The sequence below is a fragment of the Dioszegia hungarica genome, assembly GCF_025882075.1.
Source record: "Dioszegia hungarica strain PDD-24b-2 chromosome Unknown MKK02contig_16, whole genome shotgun sequence".
Taxonomy (NCBI): Eukaryota; Fungi; Basidiomycota; class Tremellomycetes; order Tremellales; family Bulleribasidiaceae; genus Dioszegia; species Dioszegia hungarica.
Window position 1 is genome coordinate 1,965,716 of NW_026515773.1, and position 15,483 is coordinate 1,981,198.

At 56.2% G+C, this 15,483-nt stretch overlaps 4 protein-coding genes across 4 annotated transcripts; 3 read left to right on the forward strand and 1 right to left on the reverse strand.

The window, feature by feature from the left end:
* Positions 1-379: 379 nt before the first annotated feature.
* On the forward strand, positions 380-5,040 carry MKK02DRAFT_17505 (uncharacterized protein; the record flags this gene model as incomplete). The annotated part of the gene is made up of 19 exons (XM_053085799.1): positions 380-407; positions 497-532; positions 613-716; positions 769-806; positions 854-1,241; positions 1,287-1,565; positions 1,614-1,769; positions 1,825-2,295; positions 2,346-2,636; positions 2,684-3,133; positions 3,183-3,347; positions 3,399-3,492; positions 3,546-3,661; positions 3,713-3,954; positions 4,002-4,142; positions 4,205-4,342; positions 4,398-4,550; positions 4,600-4,837; positions 4,894-5,040. The coding sequence occupies 19 exons, from the start codon at positions 380-382 to the stop codon at positions 5,038-5,040; spliced, it is 3,675 nt and encodes a 1,224-aa protein (XP_052943981.1).
* A 751-nt stretch (positions 5,041-5,791) lies between these two features.
* Positions 5,792-9,993, forward strand: MKK02DRAFT_34759 (chitin synthase 1, CHS1; the record flags this gene model as incomplete). Its single annotated transcript, XM_053089008.1, has 7 exons — positions 5,792-6,305; positions 6,355-7,548; positions 7,650-7,885; positions 8,011-8,873; positions 8,920-9,271; positions 9,318-9,853; positions 9,975-9,993. 7 exons carry the CDS (start codon positions 5,792-5,794, stop codon positions 9,991-9,993), a joined length of 3,714 nt encoding a protein of 1,237 aa, XP_052943982.1.
* A 578-nt stretch (positions 9,994-10,571) lies between these two features.
* On the forward strand, positions 10,572-11,600 carry MKK02DRAFT_38879 (uncharacterized protein; the record flags this gene model as incomplete). The annotated part of the gene is made up of 1 exon (XM_053090331.1): positions 10,572-11,600. One exon carries the CDS (start codon positions 10,572-10,574, stop codon positions 11,598-11,600), a length of 1,029 nt encoding a protein of 342 aa, XP_052943983.1.
* Positions 11,601-11,918: 318 nt separating this feature from the next.
* Positions 11,919-15,380, reverse strand: MKK02DRAFT_17898 (putative WD-repeat protein; the record flags this gene model as incomplete). Its single annotated transcript, XM_053085857.1, has 10 exons — positions 11,919-12,215; positions 12,265-12,834; positions 12,894-13,112; positions 13,162-13,338; positions 13,405-13,638; positions 13,703-14,002; positions 14,059-14,439; positions 14,484-15,137; positions 15,184-15,294; positions 15,345-15,380. 10 exons carry the CDS (start codon positions 15,378-15,380, stop codon positions 11,919-11,921), a joined length of 2,979 nt encoding a protein of 992 aa, XP_052943984.1.
* Positions 15,381-15,483: the final 103 nt, after the last annotated feature.

The following is a 15,483-nucleotide window of genomic DNA, read 5'->3' on the forward strand; positions in this document are numbered from 1 at the left end:
CAGCTGCCTGCCTGCTGTCAATGCTAGGCCTCGCAGAGCTCCTCCCACACATCACAGCAGTGTGACGGGAGTAAATACCTCACCTCAAGCTTAAGCTTACGCGCCGACGCGTCGAGGACCGTGCGTTGATTTCGCGTTTACAAATTAAGGTTCACAACAACAAATCGCTCTCGCTCTCATTCTATTTCGATTGCTACCAGTTGTCCCCTGCTATACCGGTCCTCACACGCTCGCATCACTCCGCCCTCCTCTCAAAGTGGAGCTGAAAGATCGGAGAGCCCGGAAGGTCTCATACAGACCGAGCCAGAAGGGATTAGCCGGTGCTTCTTTCTAGACTTCCGCACGTCCTGCCTCAAGCGGGCTTCAGGCATCAGACGTGATGCGTATCGAGGAGCTGATCCTGGATGGTGAGTCATCGGATTCTGATGCTATGTCATTGCACGACCAAATCCCGCAGAGTGCGCGGCTACGAAGCGAGCTCGGGCTCATCTGACAGGTTTCAAGTCATACCCTGTACGGACGACCATCAAAGGTAAGTCCGCGCCTGACAGCAATGTTGTGCCAGAGGCTCCATGAGTGGGTCCTGAAAAAACCGAGTGACTGACAGGTCAGGCTTCGATGAGTCTTTCAACGCCATCACAGGGCTCAACGGTTCGGGCAAGTCGAATATCCTCGATGCGATTTGTTTCGTCCTGGGTATCACGAACATGCAATCTGTGAGCTCTCTTGACTACTTGCCTCTTTCCAAAACGCCCGCTGATATCTTAGGTCCGAGCCAACAACCTGATGGACCTAATCTACAAGCGGTGAGCTGGATTGCCTCCACTGTGCGTGAGGGAATCAGCTGACCCAGTAGAGGACAAGCGGGCGTCACGAAGGCAGCCGTCACTCTCGTCTTCAACAACACCGACCGTTCCACCTCTCCACAGGGCTTCGAGAATGTCCCCGAAATAACAGTCACGCGCCAGATCTCCGTCGGCAACATCTCGAAATACCTCTTGAACGGACACAAGTCGACCCTCCAGAACCTCCAAAACCTGTTCCAGTCGGTTCAGCTCAATATCAATAATCCGAACTTCCTCATTATGCAGGGGAAGATCACAAAGGTGCTGAACATGAAGCCGGCGGAGATTTTGGGGATGGTGGAAGAGGCGGCGGGGACGAGGATGTTTGAGGAGAGGAAGGATAAGGCGGTCAAGACTATGGGGAAGAAGGATAAGAAGGTGGAGGAGATTGAGAGTGTGAGTGTGCTGAGTGAAGGTAATGGAGGTCGTGCTGACGCTCAGCTTTTGAGAGAAGAGATTGATCCGAAGCTCGAGAAGCTGAGAGGGGAGAAGCGGTCGTACCTCGAATATCAAAAAGCTACTTCAGAGCTCGAACGTCTAACCCGGCTGGTCAAGGCGTACGAGTGGACTTTGGCGGTGGACAAAGTGAAGAAGGCGGAGGAGAACCTGGGGAAGAAGACGAAAGATGCCGAGAGCCAACGAGAGGAGGTCGAGCGGGGTGGAAGGGAGTTGGAGGGGATGGAAGGAGAAGTCGCGGAGATCAAGGCGAAGAGGGAGAAGGTGAGCTTCATGAGGTCTTATCGTGGTTCAGGCTGACGACGGTCTCAGGAAATGGCGAAAGGTAGTAAAGTACAGGCATTGACAGACGCGGTCAATGCGCTGGATAACGAGCTGGTCAAGACCAAGACTCAGCTGGATATCAAAGAGGGGACGGTCAAGGATGATCTGAAACGGGTCGAGGCGGCCAAGAAAGCTGTCAAGGAGGTGTGTATCAGCTAACGCAGCCCGGAACATTTTGGTCGCAGAGCTGACAATATAGCTGGAGAAGAGTCTGGAGGAGAAGCGTAACTCAACCACTACCGAGACCGCCGCTTTCGCCGGCTTCCGTCTTGCGTTCGATACCGCCGCTGCCGACCTCGCCAAGATTGAAGAGCTGCTCCAGACGCTCTTGACCGGTCTTTCATCCTCTGCTACCGACACTGAAGGCGCTTCCGGGGGATATATGGGACAAGTGGCGGAAGCCAAAGCGGCGCTGGCGGCCGCAGGGACGGAGGCGGAGCAGGCGAAAGTGAAGATAGGGCTGGCGGAGAAGGAGATCAAGGAGAAGGAGCCGCGGGCGAAGAAGGCGGCCAAGGAGGGGGAAGGGCTGTTGAAGGAATTGGCGAGTCGGAAGGGGGAGGTCGGGGTTTTAGAGAAGAGAGTAGCGGGGACGGGATGGGATGAGGGGCGGGAGAGGGAGATGGAAGAGCGAAGACGAGGGGCTTCGGAGAAGTTGGTGGATCTCATGGAGGTGAGCTGACTCAATCTGACACTGGTGACGTCAATGAGCTCACGAACCAGACTCGCGACAATCTCAAGTCTCGCCTGGCTTCCACGGATTTCACCTACTCTGATCCACATCCGAACTTTGACCGCTCGCTCGTCAAAGGCCTGGTAGCCAACCTGATCGACTTGGACGAGGCCAACTACAAGTCGTCGACCGCGCTTGAGATCTGCGCGGGCGGGAAGCTGTACAATGTCGTGGTGGAGGATGAGAAAGTCGGCAGTATGTTGCTGGAGAAGGGCAAGTTGAGGAAACGGGTGACGATCATTCCTTTGAATAAGATCAATGCGTTCAAGATGTCTGCAGAGGTACGTCTACTTGTTCTAAACCAATGGGACCAAGGCTGAGATGACAGAAAATCGCCGCAGCGCAGAACCTCGCACCTGGCAAAGTCAACCTCGCGCTCTCACTCATCGGCCACCCCGCGTCCGTCTCCGCCGCCATGGCCTACGTTTTCGGTGACGTCTTCATTTGCGCCGACAAGACCTCCGCCCAAGCTGTTACCTTCAACAAGTCGGTCGGTGTCCGGTCCGTCACGCTCGAAGGGGACGTGTATGACCCGTCCGGAACACTATCAGGCGGAGCTGCACCGAGCTCGGGCGGCGTGCTTGTGCAGGTACAGAAGCTCAAGGAGGTGGAGAGGGAGATTGCGCAGTGCAAGGGGGTAGTAGATGAGGTGAATAGGGAGTTGGAGGGTGGGCGGAAGGTTGCGGAGGCGGCCAAGAAGGATAGGCGGGAGTTGGAGTTGAAGAGGCACGAGGTGGGGTTGTTGGAGGAGCAGGTGAATGGGTCGAATGCGACCAAAGTGAGTGCAGCTGGGGAGTCAGGGGTAGCAGGACAGTGCTGACGAGCAGATCATTGCCGAGGTGGAGACTGCCAAAGCGTCCCTGGCGGAGCTGAAGCAGATCGTGGATCAGTCCAAAGAGAAGCAGAAAGTTGCTCAAGCGGAAGTCAGGCGATTGGAGAAGGAGATGGCGGATTTTAAGAACAACAAGGACTCCAAGCTGAACGAGATCAAGGTGAGTCACACAATTGGAATGATGGAGGGGACTTGGAGCTGATCACGATAGGCCGAGATAGCAAGGAAGAAGAAGGATCAGACGAAGCGGAGCATCGAGATGAAGAGTCGGCAGAAGCAGGTGCAGACTGCCGAGTTGGAGCTTCGTGAGTCACCATCTGTGTATTGTGACAGAGGGGACTGAGAGCTGACTCGTCAGAACAACTCGAGACCGACGTGGAGAGCGCAAAGGCAGAAATCGAGGAGGCGGAATCTGGAGCGGGCAAGTCGAAGGCTGAGCTGGAAGCGCTCAAGGAGACACTCAAGGTGCAGAAGGTGAGCTTACAATTCGAGCAAGTCCTGGGAGCTGTAGAGCTTACATTGCAGGCCGACTACAAGGCCGTCGAGGCCAAGCTCCAATCAGAACGCGCAGTCCTCATTGCCTTCGATACTGAGCTAGCCGATCTCGAGAAGGATATCAAGAAGAAGAAGCGGGAAATATCGGATGCCGAGCTGGCGGTCAAGAAGCTGGAGCATGAGCTCGCGTCGGCCGTCAAAGAGAAGTCGGGGGCGGAGGCGTTCCGGGAGGGTCTCGAGAGGCAGTTTAGCTGGATCAAGGAGGATTCCGGGTGAGTGTTCTGTTTAGCGGGTATGAGGGGCTTGGCTGATATAACAGATACTTTGGAAAATCGGGTACACCGTATGACTTTCAAGGTGTCAACCTCCCCCAGGCTAGGGAACAGTGTCGCGAGCTCGAGGCGACCCAGAAGGGCATGGGGCGGAAGATCAACACGAAGGTCATGAACATGATTGACAAGTGAGTGGGCTGGCTACCTCGTATGGCTGGCTACCCCGTGAGTATAGAGCTGACATTTCAAGTGTGGAGAAGAAAGAGCAAGCACTCAAGAAGATGATGGCGACTGTCCTGAAGGACAAGGCGATGATTGAGGATACGATCCAGGAGCTAGACCGGTATAAGCGGGATGCGCTCGCCAAGACCTGGGAGAAAGTCAACATGTGAGTCGTCCCCGGTCTCATCGTAATACCGCAAGGCTTGTACTGATGAGCACAGTGACTTCGGTCTCATCTTCGAGGAGTTATTACCTGGGAACTTCGCCAAGCTCCAGCCGCCAGAAGGGCAGGATCTGACAGAGGGGCTCGAGGTGAAAGTGCGACTGGGCAGTGTTTGGAAGGCGTCCCTGACGGAATTGTCCGGTGGACAACGGTACGTCCTGCTCTCGATTATCGTCAATGTAACTCGGCTGACAACTCAGATCTCTCATCGCCCTGTCACTGATCATGTCGCTGCTCCAGTTCAAGCCGGCACCCATGTACATTCTGGACGAAATCGACGCTGCGCTCGACTTGCAACATACACAACATATCGGTCAGCTCTTCCGGAATCGATTCAAGGGGAGTCAGTTCATCGTGGTCTCGCTCAAAGAGGGGCTGTTCACCAACGCCAATGTCCTCTTCCGCGCGCGATTTAGAGATGGTACCAGTGTCGTCGAAGTGAGCTACGCTTCTCTTATGCGACCCGGCACGAGGATTAAGAGCTGATTTGATAGCGCACGGAAAGAAGAAGTCAGAACGCGCTGTATACCGCGGACAAGGAGAATAGGGAAGATGCGGCGGGTGGAGGGGGAGCTGCAGGAAGAGGGAAGGGACGGGCGGGGCCGTCTGGCTCGGCAAGACCCGCTGTTGCAGTCAGATAGCTGTGGGTCAGGAAAGTGGCTGCGAATCATAGTGCTAGCTTTGGACATTCTGGGCGGATCACTACTATCTATCTGTATGTACCATGTATCCACCTGAGGGTTCGTATACAGCTGTCAGCTTGTATCAGCTTGTGGACGCGACTTTGGACGCGCCTGAGTTTGATCCCGCTAATATAACTGACCCTTTCTTTGTGTGACCGAGCATAGAACCTTGTTCTCTAACTAATCTCCTGGGCTGGTTCGGCTCTTCACCACTAATATTCTGCACGACTTGACGACCTAATACGACAACACAGCGACGCCCAGACAGCTTCATATCGCGAAAAGCTGTGCAGGAATCGACCGGAAAAATCATAGCTCGCCGAGAGTTTTGACAGCTCTGAAACGAGCCTACTGTACCTTGCTTGCTTGCCCCACGCATCCCTGAGGGAGGCCCGAGGGAACAAACTTCGGTTGCTTCGATAGCACGCCAACTCCTCCACGCTCCTTCATCTATAGACGATCTTTCCACGCCCCATCTCTTCAGTAGTATTCCACGTTCATCCGTCCAGGGCTGGTCCTTTCGCCTTTCGCCCGAATTACTCGCACCACGCGCTTGGCCGGACACCTTGCCTACCGCACTCGCCTCCGGACACATTCCTCTCCACCATCCCACTCCTATCTTGACGGCACGCATCTCGTTCGGACCCATGACGGCCACATCTGCGCGTAGATAACATCATCGTCGGATCCCTCACACTCTCCACCCGCTATGCCGGCCCGTTTCGAGGACGTTCCTCTCCCCTTTACATCCTCCAAACCCCTCCCTACACGACATCATATTGGATCCTCCAGGCTCAATCCCTCCTCCTTCTCCCCCGACCCCTCAAGCGGCGGTCCAGCTCGCGGCGCCTCGGTCAAGCGGTCAAAAACCCTTACTCGCCCAGAGAGAGGTATCGCCCCTGCCCCTCTCGTCGCTCCGCCCCCTACGACCTTCTCGGACCCCTCTTCGCCCTTTCCCCAAACTCCTACAGGTCCTGATTTCAGCCTCAACTGGTGGAGAATATGGAGCTACGCCACGACGTGGTGGGCGCCGCCAGTGGTGTTGGGGTGGTTTGGGATCAAGGAGAGGCAGTCGCGGCAGGCGTGGAGGGAGAAGATTACGCTGTGCTGGATAGCGGTCATGCTGGGAGGGATAGTGGGATTCGCGACGATGGGATTGCAGAGGGCGTTATGTCCGGATGGGGAGTCGAATAATCTGTTTGAGCGTTTAGGGAGCAATCCTGGTAAGTCCCCAGCTAAAGGTAGAGGTATGCCGACCGAGCTAATCCTTAGCGACACTAAGTGTCAACGGCTACGTCTTCAACATCTCCACCTCCCTTACCCAAGCAAAAGTCGACTTTTACGCCATCTCCAAACAGATGCCCGGACAGGACATTACCAACCTCTTTCTCCGCTCGGCCGCCGACTTTCCGCAGTGTACCGGGACCGCTCGGTATGCCTCCACCCCACTCTGCAATTCCACCGCTACACCCGGTGTCAGAGAAACGGGCACTCTCCAGGCCTGTCCTCTCCCCAGGCTGAGCGATGCTACCTTCAGCGCGCTCAAAATCCAGAACACCTCCGCTCTGGAGGGGTACTCTTGGGATCAGGTGGCCGCGTTGCCCAACTACCTCGTCGTCGATGGCGTCGTCCTCAACATGTCACCTTATATCGCCGCCAACCCCAACGCTATCCTTGATGACGAGGTAGACCGGGCGATCCGGCAGGTGCTTTCTAATCAGAGCACCTCGGGCAAAGACGCCACTCGGCTCTTTTACAATCGGCGGTCGACGCAGGACGCCCTGCCGTGTTTGACATCTCGCTACCTCGCCGGCCGGATCGACAAGATTACACCCGGGTGCTTCATCGCCTCTCTCTTCCTCTACACTTCCCTCATCATCATTCTCGCCGTTGTCCTCGCCCGGTTCGCCATGGCGTGCATCTTCAACTGGTTCATGTCGGCTCGGCTGGTCTTGCCGCCCAAGAACCTCGCGCGTCAGGGCATCAGTCCCAGTGTCATGCCTGAAGGCGCCAGCATGAGCGTCAACAATAAGGCGGGTACTGCGCCATGGGCAGACAAGAAGGGAGCCAACAAGCTGGGCAAGAAGGGTGGATTCCCCAATTCTTCTTCCTCTACCCTCGTCAACAACCCCTCGCTGGCGAATGAGCCGACCATGTCGCTCGCGCGCATCGGTCCGGAACTATTCGCAGTTTGCCTCGTTACTTGCTACTCGGAAGGCGAGGACTCGGTCCGCGGGACGGTCGAGAGTATAGCGGCGACAAATTATTCGGATCATCGCAAGTTGATCTGGATCGTGTGTGATGGGATGATCACGGGAGAAGGGGAGAAGCAGTCGACGCCGGATATTTGCGTGGGAATGTTGGATGCGGATCCGCGGTTTGGGAATCCGAGTCCGATGGGGTATATTGCGGTAGGAGGTGGTGCGAAGAGGGAAAATCGGGCGATGATCTATGCGGGGCATATCGGTGAGTCAAGAGCCTCGTTAGGCAGATGATAGGTTTGATTGAGGAACGGCGGAATGGGAGTAGCCGAAACCACTATGAGAGGGCCCTTGCTGATCCTGCAGTATCTCGAAATGGCCATCGCACACCCACCATCATCGTCGTGAAATGCGGTATGCCGAACGAAGTCCGAGACAAGAAGCCCGGAAACCGCGGAAAGCGCGACTCGCAGCTCATCCTCATGAACTTCTTCAGCCGGGTCACGTATAATGACCGGATGAGCCCGCTGGATTTCGATATCTTTAGGAAGGTGCAGGTGTTGATGGGCGTTACGCCGGACTTTTTTGAGGTGGTCTTGATGGTGAGTGAGAGTCTACGGTTCAGGCTTTCAGACCAGGTGTCTGAGACGGGAGGACATCTATTGAAGTGGTGGCGCACACAAGGCGGTGGTGTGGATCACCTCAGAGTGGCATAGCTGATTGACAGGTCGACGCCGATACCAAGATCTACCCCGACTCGCTCCGGATGCTCGTCAATTGTATGCAGGCCGACAACATGGTCATGGGCGTTTGCGGCGAAACTCGGATCGCCAACAAGCGCCAATCATGGGTGACCGCCATCCAGGTCTACGAATACTTCATCTCGCACCATCTGGCCAAGGCGTTCGAATCCGTCTTTGGTGGTGTCACCTGTCTTCCCGGTTGTTTCTCCATGTACCGCATCAAGGCGCGCAAGGACTGGGACAATGACTGGGTACCGATCCTGGTCAAGCCCGAAATCGTCCGCGAGTACTCTCAATCCGAGGTACATACGCTACACCAAAAGAACCTCCTCCTCCTCGGCGAAGACCGCTTCCTATCCACCATCCTCCTCCGGACGTTCCCTCATCGCAAAAACCTCTTCCTCCCCCAAGCGCGCTGCCGCACCGTCGCTCCCGATACCTTCTCGGTCCTCCTCTCGCAACGGCGGAGATGGATCAACTCGACCATCCACAACCTCATGGAGCTCGTACGCGTCCGTAATCTATGCGGGACTTTCTGCTTTTCCATGCAGTTTGTCGTCTTTATGGATCTGGTCGGAACGGTTGTCCTCCCCGTATCGATCTGTCTTACCGGCGCGCTCATCGTCAACTCAATCATCACCCCGCCCAAAGCATTCCAGGAGGCTATCCCCCTCATGCTCCTCGGTGCGGTACTTGGTCTCCCGGCGATCCTCATCCTCATCACCACCCGCAAGGTCATTTATGTCGCCTGGATGATGTGTTATCTCCTTGCTCTTCCAATATGGAACTTCGTTCTGCCGGTGTACGCCTTCTGGCACTTTGATGACTTCTCGTGGGGCGAAACAAGGTAAGCTCTCTCACTTTGTGCATCGGGACTGAGCTGATATGTGTAGACGAGTCGAAGGCGAAGTCCGCTCGAAGGCGCACGACGACAAGACGGCTGTCTTTGACGGAACTACGATTCCTCTTCGACGATGGGAAGACTGGGAGCGTTCCAGACTGCGCAAGCTCCGGCGAGAAGAGCGGCGGAGAAAGGAGATGGAGCGGCATTTGGGCAATGTTGGCTTTTACGGGGACGATGGGAGTGGGAGCTCGGATGGCGGGCATAATAGGAGCTATGAGGGTGGTGGAGGTGGAGGAGGGCTGCATCCGTGGGCTGCGAGGAATGGGTCGGGCCGAGGAGATAGCGATACGGGAAGTGTATGGAGTAGTGATGAGGATGTCTGGGGTGCCGAGATTGGCGGGGTGAGTTAGATTGATCTCCGGCATGGTGGACTAGCTGACATGGCAGTATAACGAAAACAATCCGGCGTTCCCTCCTCCGCCTATCGGTCTCCCGAACCCTGGTCCCGGTGGAGTCATGGGTCAAACACTCGGAATGGACGAAATGGCCGCCATGCTCGAACAAGGCTTCGACGAGCCGCCACCTGTCCCTCAATCCCTTTCACACCCCGGCAGATCCTACAACCCCTCTCCATTACATCAACAACGGCTCGAGACTGTCCCGCTGAACAGATGGGACCCCAACTCGTCCCCGACAAAGGATGGCGGGTGGGGCGGCCGGAGCTCGCCAAACGGGCACGGGATGGACTATACCGAAATTCCCGTTCCTCTGCCAAATAGCGGGAACAGTATCGCTTCGGGCATAGAACCCCGAACACCAGGTGGTGGGCATGCCAAGAAGCGGAGTGGGGGGAGAGGGGTACTGGCGAATGGGCAGAGTGCGAATGGGGCGGGTAAGTATGGACCCTTGGGCCCGCTAGATGATGATGATGATTGGGGAGGAAAGGCCAAGACGGAGGGAGCGGGGTACGGGAATGGGAATGGGTATGGAACGGGATATACTCTGGGGTATGGGAATGGGGGCGCTGGAGGCGGAGGTGGGGGCCCCGGGGCGAAGGGGAAGAGAGTATAGATGTCGACGGATCATGCTGCGGGCTTTGGGCAGCGTTTACATTAGTATGTGATGTGTAGCGCTTAGATTGTTGCGGATCGCCTCTCGTCAGCTTCGAACTATCCTGAGCTCTGTCTGACTACGCGATTCCGCAGCAGTTTAGTGACGTTCGACTTGCTCAGGAGTCCGAGAGTCTCTTCAGATCGATTCCAGAACGATCTTCCAAGGGTCAAAGTCGCAACTACATTCCGTTGTGCGATCTTCCCAACCTCAGCAGCAAAGCAGTGGAGTCTCTGTAGCCAAGGTACTACAGACGGCGAGAATTCGAGGAGCAATGGAGCGTAAGCCATCTGTGAGCAGCGAAATAGAGTTCCGCTCATTCTGCTTTTGCTGACAGCCCTTGATGTCATTTCAGTCCGCGGTGGCCTGGCCTTCTGGCACCTTCTGTGTCCTTGAGGACCGGGGCCGCTGTACAGATCGCTGACTATCAAAGATGCTTGCTTGTGTGCGAATCGTACACTCGCCTCAGAAAGAGCCTTCCTCTGCTTATCTTGCTGGTATGTAAGGCTGCTGACACCTCATAAGTACCTGACCCTGCGTCGCTGCGCCCTCCTGCTCTTTCTTACTCTAGCTATCATATACAGCTGCATCATGGGCAACCACTGCTCCTCTACCAACCAGGCTACGCAATCCATCACCGGATCCCGGTCCGCCAAAGCCATCGCCATCGATCCTTCGGAGCTCCTACGCGGCCCCCTCACAATCCACACGGGTCACGTAGGACCCATCCGTCCTCCCATCGCCAACCCCCGAGTCAGGCAAATCAGCATTCCCAAACGCCTCCACATCATCACCCACCTCACCCTCACTTCCCACTCCCGGTCCATCTGCGCCTCACTCCCCTCCGTCATCCTCCCTAATCTCGTCACGCTCCGCATACAGCCCGGATACGACGAGAACCACGGTGGACTCTGCCATCACCAGTATGAGGGCCCCAGCGCGGATGGCGGGTGCTGTCGCCTCATCGCTGAGCTCCGGCCATCGCGGCTGATCCTGGGCGGCGTGACGACCCATACGATCGGAAGCGGCAAGGGACTCTGGTCCGGCGGGATCCCCGGCAGTATGAAGGAACTCATCATCCTCATTGGGATATTCGCGGGCAATCCTGACGCTACGTCGTACCAGCCCTCCCTCCTGGACCACCTCCCCTCCACGCTCGACAAGCTCACCTTCGTCCTCTCCATGGCTAGCGCTGGCAACGTCCTCCCTCCCTTCCCGGACATGGACGCTCGGTGGAACAGGCACTACATGGCCCAGTCCATCTTCAAGGTGTGCGGCGGTCTGGAGGGGGGACAAGCCGTCGAGATTGTCGGCGCGGAGAATATCGATAGCTGTTATCCCGAGGAGGATGGCCGAGAGGACGCCGACGCGGGCAAGGAGCACGGGGATTACGTCTGGTACTTGTGGAAGAATATGGCGCGGGCGCTGCAGGAGATGGGATGTAGTAGGGAGGAGGCGAGGGCGAGGAGGGATAGAGTTACTTATAGCTGGACAAGAGATTATCAGCAGAGGGAGGACTGGCTCGAGGCGGCATTGAATGAGTGGGATGTGGGGACCATGGCGAGCAAGTTCAGGTGTGGCGTGCCGGGGTTGCGTTACGGGGGCAAGGAAGGAAGCTGAGCTAGTAGGAGTGAGAGGGGGAACGGTGCTGCGAGATGGCAAGCTTAGCAGGATGGTTGTATTTGTAGATAGCTGCGCGCAGAAGGTACGACAGGGCAAGCCCACTAATATAAGAATAGAACTGTGTATGAAGTATTAGTTGTAGGCATTTGCCCTCATATTAACACGATGCTGATAGGGGGCAAATCAGTGCTGCAGGTCCGTCAGTCTTGAGATTAGCTTGCCAGTCAGACCCGGACAGTATCAAAACATGATCAGCCACAACAGATGCAAACAGATACCCAGCTCCACACCGCGCACCTCCAGGCAGCGCCGACCCTAACCAATGACCACCCTCTTCCGCTTCCCTCTCCCCTTACCCATCTTCTCTCTAACCTTCTCCTCATCCTGCTCATCCAACACCCCCGCCATCTTCCCATCCTCATACCGTCCCTTCACAAAACGCAGCGCGGCGAGGTTGAAGCCAATCATGTCGCGTTGGCGAGTGAGCGAGTCGCGCAGGTGGGTACGGAGGTCGAGGAGCTGGGTGCGGAGGATACGGTTCGCGATGAGCTGGGAGGAGGAGGTGCGGAGGAGGAAAGAGAGGGTTCGGGTGGTTAGGATCGTTTCGCGGTCCTAGGAGAGATCAGCTTGTGTCTTGAGCAAAGGGAAAGGGGAGACTTACCGCTCGTGCCCACCCGTCAAGATAGACCAGCAGACTACACACCGCCTTGAATGGCAACACCAAGAGCGCATCCTCCATCTGCGCACTCGGCACCCCCTTCAGCGTCTTGAGCACATGCTCCTCCGGCTCAATATCTCCCCTCGCGACCAACTCCGGATGTCTTGGTGGCTTGGGCAGATGTTCCGCCTGCTCCAGTGGTAACTTGGCCTTATCCTCCTCCCACTGCCTCACCGTCTCCCTCTCCTCATCCGCCAATTCAACAGCCTCCAGGATCTTCTCCCCAGCCATCAACGTCTCGGTCGTCGTCTTATGTACCGCCTCGACCTCGTCCCCCTCCGCATCGGGGTCGGCGGGGTCTCCGGATCGATTCGCATCCGCAGCGGCGTTGGTATCGTATAAAGCCTCGAGCTCCCGCTCGCGCTCTTCATCGAGGAAAAGGGGCTCTTCCGTCTTTTCCCAGATCCGGATAGACTTGTCGTGCGAGCCAGTGACGATATAGTCGGATTTGTGCGAGGTGGCCAGTGCCCAGATCTCACCGTGATGGCCGTCGAGTTTCTGGATGAGCTCAAACTGGGAGTCAGCTCTGCCCGACTGTAGCCAATAAAAAGGCCGAGAAGAGACTAGCTCACCTTGTCGGCATCCCAGTACTTGACCGTTCGGTCCTTCCCTACACTCCAGAACAGATGGCTGCCCTTTTCAAACGCAACCTGCATGACACTCTCGTCGTGTGCGAATATCGAGCGGTGGCAATCTCCAAAGTCGAGACCCCAGATCTTGATATTCTTGTCGGCTGAAGAGGTAATGATTAGGCGAGAGTCATGCGAAATGTCGAGCGAGAGAACGGGAAGCTGCTATATCAGCGTCGAGGCGTACGTACATCTGAGGAGGATAGCTTACCTTATGACCATACAGCGATAGGAAGAACTTCAAAGTATCCTGGAAGAAGATCTTGACCGTTGAGTCGAGCAGCGCAACCGCCAATAACCGCCCATCAGGCGAGTACTTGACCGAGAGGACGTCGTCCGTCATCTTGAGTGTCCGGGTATGTACCAGAGTGAGTTGCTTCGTCTTGAACTATATGGTCAGCCTTGTTCGTATGGTTCGAGAAGAGTTCATCGTAGCGGTAAGTAGCTGACATACCACAGTCTCCCTTCCTAATCGATCTACTACCCGGTCCCCCTCGCTCTCCACCTCCTTCATCTCAAAGTCCCAGAACTTGACGTCTTTGTCCGCCGAACCGGATACGAGACCCCGCCCGTCCGGTCTGACATGGACGGACCAGATCGCGCCAGAGTGGGCTTTGTAGGACGACAATTGGGACGAAGTGACGATATCGAACAGTACTAGCTCTCCTGTTTTCGTACCAACGACAACCTAGAGTATCAGCTGTAAATCCTTGACACTCGTACTGGTGTGGATACAAGATGGTGTAGCTCACATGTCGATCTCCCGGGAGGAAACTCAAACAGATCGCATACCCACACTCCATCGTCCGGATACACGCCGTACTCTTGGAATTCCAAATCTTCAACGTCCCGCTCGACGCTGAGGCTATGACCTGATCATCCGCCGAGATGGCAATACAGCGCACATCTTGACGATGTCCCGGGAGCTCGATCGAGTGCGTCTTGATGGGTTCGGTAGGGCCTTCGGTGGAGATGGTGGCTTTGGCCTTTTTGGACACCGGGGGCGGGAGGAGGTAGGTCTCGATAGCGTTGTTGTTAAGCGCTAGGAGGAGCTACAGTGTCAGCTCAATTGTTGGTACTAGACTTCCTAGTAAACTGGCGAACGCACTGGTATACCGTTCTTGGCTGTTCCGGAATCCGTATCCGATAGCGCAAAGCTCCTGATCTTCGCATTGGCCCTCACAGTGCACAAGACCGCCACCCTCTCTTCCCACTTGACTTCCCCATTCCCAGCAGCCCCATTGCTCCCCTCCATATCCACCTCGACAGCATTATCCTTCCGCTTCTCCTTCTTCTCCTTGTCCCGCTTCTTCCGCCGTGCCTGTTTTGCCTGGACTTCCTCGGCGGACCTAAGACGAAGGGCGACAACGGTTCGGTCGGATGTCTGGAGGAGGATGAGAGGCTGATTTGGGTGGAAGCCGATTTGCGAGATGGGAGAGGTGGTTGGTGGGAGCGGGAGGGTGGCTAGTGGTGAGATGAGCTTGGGGAGCTGATTGTCAGCAGAATCGTAGCAATGATAGGGCACAAGCTTACCTCTCCGTTAGCATTCTCAGCCAATCCCTTGGCTAATTCCGCCTTCCCTATCGTCCATACCTTCCCCTCACCATCTCCACTCCCAGTGACCACGACCCATCGCCCACGCACATCGTCCCCTCCCTCTCCGTCAGCCTCCACATCCTCTTTTTCCTCCTTGATCGCGCATCCGAGCACCTCCCCTCGTCCAACAACCACCGTCTGCACGCAGTGCTGCGTCCCCAGATCCCACAGCTTCATATACGTGTCCTTGCTCGTTGAGAGCAAATATCCGGGATGCGAGCTGACACTCATCGTCGGGTGCGGGATGTAGTGCAAGCTCGTCACGGGTCCTCGGTGCCCCTTGAGCCTAAATAGCCCCACCTCGGCTACCCGATCCCATACGACAATCTCCCCCTCCGTTCCGCCACTAGCGAGACGGGCACCATCCTGGTCCCACGAGAGGGTCGTGACGGACTTTTTGTGCCCGTTAAAGGTGACAGCCTCGTTTGTGCTCGCCGGATCGGAGGTGGAGAAGTTCCATAAGCGGATAGAGCCGTCATTGTACGATACGGCGAAGGTACGAGGGGTGTTGGATGTGGATGTGGCGGGTGTGGGTGCGGGGAGGATACCGGTTACGGAGGCGGTATGTGACGGGGAATGCCACATGGAGAGCTGAAAGGTGAGCTCATCCCCGCATGGTGGGTGATCGATAGCGCACCATCTCGCCGGTCTTGACGTCCCATACGAGCACATCCTCCCAAGCAGGAACGTATGCTAATCGGCCGTCGAAGCTGGAGTTGGCAGTGGGCGAGCAGATGATCCCGAAGGCCTAGGGAGATGAGCTCTCTCCGCGGGTTCTTCGCTCGATGAGCAGCTCACCTGTGTTGGGCCATGTCTCATATATGACTTGCCCATCTTGTATTCAGTAGCGCCCTATAGGTGTATTGTTGGTATAGCGAGGTAGAGTGGACCTCTTGGTGCTCGTTCAGGTTGAAATTTAGCCTCCGCCTCCACCTGG